Source organism: Engraulis encrasicolus, chromosome 18 (genome assembly GCF_034702125.1).
Source record: "Engraulis encrasicolus isolate BLACKSEA-1 chromosome 18, IST_EnEncr_1.0, whole genome shotgun sequence".
In the NCBI taxonomy this organism is placed as follows: domain Eukaryota; kingdom Metazoa; phylum Chordata; class Actinopteri; order Clupeiformes; family Engraulidae; genus Engraulis; species Engraulis encrasicolus.
In genome coordinates, this window is record NC_085874.1 from 14,709,728 (window position 1) to 14,714,727 (window position 5,000).

The 5,000-nt window shown below is 44.7% G+C and overlaps 1 protein-coding gene across 2 annotated transcripts in view; it reads right to left on the bottom strand.

The window, feature by feature from the left end:
* tbc1d32 (TBC1 domain family, member 32) overlaps positions 1–5,000 on the bottom strand; it is a 92,148-nt gene that overhangs the window by 44,535 nt on the left and 42,613 nt on the right. For both annotated transcript variants that reach the window (XM_063223081.1, XM_063223080.1), the window contains exon 23: positions 4,852–4,940. In XM_063223081.1, the coding sequence (XP_063079151.1) occupies positions 4,852–4,940 (89 nt within the window). The remainder of the gene's footprint in view (positions 1–4,851; positions 4,941–5,000) is intronic.

Consider the following 5,000-nt stretch of genomic DNA (forward strand, 5'->3'; position numbering starts at 1 on the left):
AGAGAGAGAGAGAGAGAGAGAGAGTAGTAAGAGTAACTGTAGGAGTAAGTAAGAGCGTTAAAGAGCAACTGTGTGACTGTGAGTGTGCGTGCGTGCGTGTGCGTGCGTGCGTGTGGCTGTGGGGGAGGCAAGGAACAGGTGCAGTGCTCACAGCACAGGAAGAGCATCAGTCATCACTGGGCTGAAACAGCAGGCATCATTCATCTGCCTGGCTGGCTGCCTGCCTGCCTGTCTGTCCACTCTGTCTACTGTACATCCACATCCCTCATACTATGTCTCTCTCAGCTCTCTGTTTGTGCATACTTCATCACCGACATGGATAGATATGCAAGCTCCATACTTTTTTTTTTACTGAGAGAGAGAGAGAGAGAGAGAGAGAGAGAGAGAGAGAGAGAGAGAGAGAGAGAGAGAGAGAGAGAGAGAGAGAGAGTGTGTGTGAGAGAGAAAGAGAGCGAAAGAGAGCGAAACAGAAGAGAATTGAAATGATGGCAGGCAGAGTGAAGTTTAATCCCAGTGTTATCTATCTCTGTAAGAGAAAGAGGGCAGGCCGGGCATTTTTTTGAGTACCACCATTTCATCATGCATACAAAGAATACAACAGACAAAGATGAAAAAAAGTATGGAGAGGAGAAATCATAGTGAGGGATCTGAAGAATGAAGTCATAGAGAAAGAGAGCAAGAGTAGAGAGAGCACCAGAGAGAGAGCAAGAGTAGAGAGAGCACCAGAGAGAGAACGAGAGAGAGAGAAACAGAGAGAAACAGAGAGTGAGAGAGAGAAACAGAGAGTGAGAGAGAGAAACAGAGAGAGAGAGAGGGGGGGGGGGGATCCAACCATCTCACAAGCTGCATGGGGTTAGACTGAGCTTTAAACTAAACATCAAGCTATAAAGTGTGTAAACTGTCAATGGCTACGTTTACATGAGACATTTAATTCCAAATTAAATCACTTTAATTCTGAATAAAGCTCAATTCCGCTTTGAAAACGTCATGTAAACAGTTCTTAATTCGGAATTAAATGAAAGATCAAAGTACATTCAACAGAACTGCTTAATTCTGAATTAGTAATTCGGAATTAAAACCGCCATGTAAACGTAGCAAATGTGTCAAATCACATTGTACATCAAAAAGGTCGAAGGATGACTCGTGCCTCTCTATGACCCAACGCAGATGCACCATCCTGAAACACCATTGCCAGGTGGGCTGTAAACAGTGTGTGTCTGTGTGTGTCTCTGTGTGTGTCTCTGTGTGTGTGTGTGTGTGTGTGTGTGTGTGTGTGTGTGTGTGTGTGTGTGTTCTTTTGATCTGTATATGGACATATGTTTGAACTTTAAGACGTTAAATTATCACCCACGGGTGGGAATTCCATCGTAGGACTATTTGGGAGCCTTGGACATGTACACAAACTTGTCCTAACAGGATTACAAGTATATGGACGATGCAAAACAACTGCAAAAACGCAACGACAAAATACTGTTCAATCTCTGCCATCATAGGCAGTTTGTCCATCTGGAGACGGTAATGCATAGAAAACATTGGACTGACTAACTGTATGATCACTCTTATAACTCTGCTTTTCATCAATATTTGGATCTGTGTATCTTTTAATGGGCTCCGATCCCAATAAAAGTATTAAAGTGTGTGTGTGTGTGTGTGTGTGTGAGTGTATGAGTGTGTGTGTGTGTGTGTGTGTGTGTGTGTGTGTGTGTGTGAGTGTATGAGTGTGTGTGTGTGTGTGTGTATGAGTGTGCAGGTGTGTGTGCACGTGCATGCGCTTGTGTGTGTGTGTGTGTGTGTGTGTGTGTGTGTGTGTGTGTGTGTGTGTGTGTGTGTGTGTGTGTGTGTGTGTGTGTGTGTGTGTGTGTGTGTGTGTGTGTGTGTGTGTGTGTGTGTGTGTGTGTGTGTGTGTACGCATGTTCAGTACAAAGGTACATGCCTCAAAGGCAGTTACATGTCTACACAAAATAATGTTGACACCGTCATAGCATGTGCATAGCATGTGCATATGTTTGTGTTTTACAGACATGAATACATGCATCAAAGGGGCTGAAAATCGGATGCTTCTAATGAGAGCCATTGGCATTGCTGAAGTGTGTGTGTGTGTGTGTGTGTGTGTGTGTGTGTGTGTGTGTGTGTGTGTGTGTGTGTGTGTGTGTGTGTGTGTGTGTGTGTGTGTGTGTGTGTGTGTGTGTGTGTGTGTGTGTGTGTGTGTGTGTGTGTGTGTGCGCGCGCGCGCACTAATGCATGTACATACACAAACATACCTGAAAGGAGGTGGATTAATTAATAATAGATACTAGTGCTACATGCAAGCAGCTTGGTTGCTGAAAATGAGGGGGGAAAAAAGATTCAGTGAAAGCACTAGACAGCACCCTGTAGGGCAGTGGATCCCCAAACTGGGGGTCACGGAGGTACTGAAGGCGGGGGGAGAGAAAAAAGGGACTTAAAGGGACACTGTGCAGGAAATGGTCAAAAAAGGTTCTGCAAATATGCTGCCCATTGAAACTGGGCTGCCTATTGCCAAATTTGATCTTTACATGAAAGTTTGCTAAGTAATAAACAGATATGTTCTAGCATGGTCCCAGTAGAGTCACTTTTGCAGCTAAAAATGGCTATTTTTGGAAATTCAAAATGGCGGACCATGGAGAAGATCCCCCTTTTCATGTATGAAAAGTGCAATTTTTCCAGTCATAATGAATGCTTAGAATTTGATGGTGGTGGTAAGTATTCATGAAAAAGGTAACATTAGTGAAATAAACAACTAAAAATCTCACACAGTGTCCCTTTAACATAAAAAAGGGAAATCATTAAAGGTGCACCGTGTAATACTTTTTTTTTTGTTTATGGGTTGGGCTTGACAAATGCAAGAAAGCACCAAAGATGGCGCAGATGGCGCAACAACATAGATGTCAGCAGGTTGATCCAGGTAACACAGCCACATGCAGAAAAGTTCAGAGCCCGGTATGAACGCGGGTGGCTCGCAGGTAACCACTTCAGTGCAAAACATAGCTGGTGCGGGCATGGGCACAGTTCTGCTCGGCCTGAAAACAGTAAGAGTGGAACTTGCGGGAGGGGGGGCTGGGGGGTGACTGGGAACTCTAATTAACAGGCTGTCCACCTGTGTCTGCTTAACATGCTCGTTAGCGTGATGAGGGTGCCTACCTGCCCCAGCCCTGTCATAAACCAGTACAGTAGGAGAGGGAACTCCGCTTATGGGAGGTCCTCACTAATTAAAGCCTAGTGAGTGACCATAGCAGCACCACAGCAGTCTCTGTACATATGGCTATTATTACGTAGAACCGCCAGGCAGCAAGAAAGCAAGCAGCCAGGCGGGGGAGAGGAGGGCTGCATTCAAATATCATCCCTTTAAGCACAATAAATGGGGAAATAAGACCAGGGTTCTTCACCGGGGGAGGGGAGAAGAGGGGATGGAGACTGCAGTGATTTCTCTGGCGGCTCGTTTACTATGCCCTCTTCTCTCCAAGGTCTGGACCTTTTGTAATGCAGGTTTTTCCTTTTTTACAAGTGCGGGAATTATTGCCTCAAGAAGGTCAATTTCAAGAGGGGAGATGAGAGAGAGAGAGAGAGGAGGGAGGTAGGGAGAGAGAGAGAGAGAGAGAGAGAGAGAGAGAGAGAGAGAGAGAGAGAGAGAGAGAGAGAGAGAGAGAGAGAGAGAGAGAGAGAGAGAGAGAGAGAGAAATTGAGGTAAAGACAGTTGGAGAGTTTAAAAAAAGACAAAATAATAGAAACATAGAACACGAAGAGAAGGTGAAATGGATGGTATTTAGAAAGGCAATGGAGGGATGGAGAGGGGGAAGTAGAGGAGGAAGGAAGGAGAGAGAGAGGGGAACAGAGAGGTTTAAATGAATCAGTCCGCTATTGATCTGAAGATGAAGAGCAGGACAAAGCAGGCTAATGAGACTGTAAACTAGATAGAGACGGGAGAGAGAGAGAGAGAGAGAGAGAGAGAGAGAGAGAGAGAGAGAGAGAGAGAGAGAGAGAGAGAGAGAGAGAGAGAGAGAGAGAGAGAGAGAGAGAGAGAGAGAAATCATGCGCTTTATGTAGAGAGGTAGAATTATCCCTCTCTTAGGAAGGCTGTAGAATATAACAAGGTGATGATAGGGCAGAGATACATAGAACACCACAGCAAAACAGCTGTGTGTGTGTGTGTGTGTGTGTGTGTGTGTGTGTGTGTGTGTGTGTGTGTGTGTGTGTGTGTGTGTGTGTGTGTGTGTGTGTGTGTGTGTGTGTGTGTGCGTGTGCGTATGCGTGTGGCGTATGTGTATGTGTTTAAAAAAACAGCAAATTCCCGAAAAACAGCAGGCTAGTAACTAGGGCTGGGTAAAATAATCGATTCAATCGATAATCGATCGATATCATTTAAAATTCACATAATCGATTCACAGGGCACAAAATCGATTTTTTTGCTCTTTTTCTTTTTGTTCTTTTTGTTTCATTTAGGTCTATGGAAAATACCCAGTAGGTATTAGTCAATTAGGCCTAGGCCTACTTATTACAAATAAGCAATCTGTTAACACTGTCAAGCCACAGCCCTTTGACATTTTTATATAAAAATAGGCAACAGCATATTTTGGGGGAAATCCTGGCACCAAGAAGGGAACGGATTGAATCGATTCGGAGAGAATCGAATTGAATCGAATCGAATCGTGATTAATCGATTCAAAACCCTCAGAATCGAAATCGAATCGATACAGGAACATGGCTACAATACCCAGCCCTACTAGTAACTGTTAGAGAGAGAGAGAGAGAGAGCGAGACAGAGAGAGAGAGAGAGAGAGAGAGAGAGAGAGAGAGAGAGAGAGAGAGAGAGAGAGAGAGAGATTTTAAATATACCTCAGGCCGAATGTGTGCGACTGCTCGTAGTTGAAGAGCGAGTGGATCTTGGCATCAGAGTTAACAGCAATAAGCCTGTCAATCAAGTCCTAGGAGAGGAGAGGAGAGGAGAGGAGAGGAGAGGAGAGGAGAGGAGAGGAGAGGAGAGG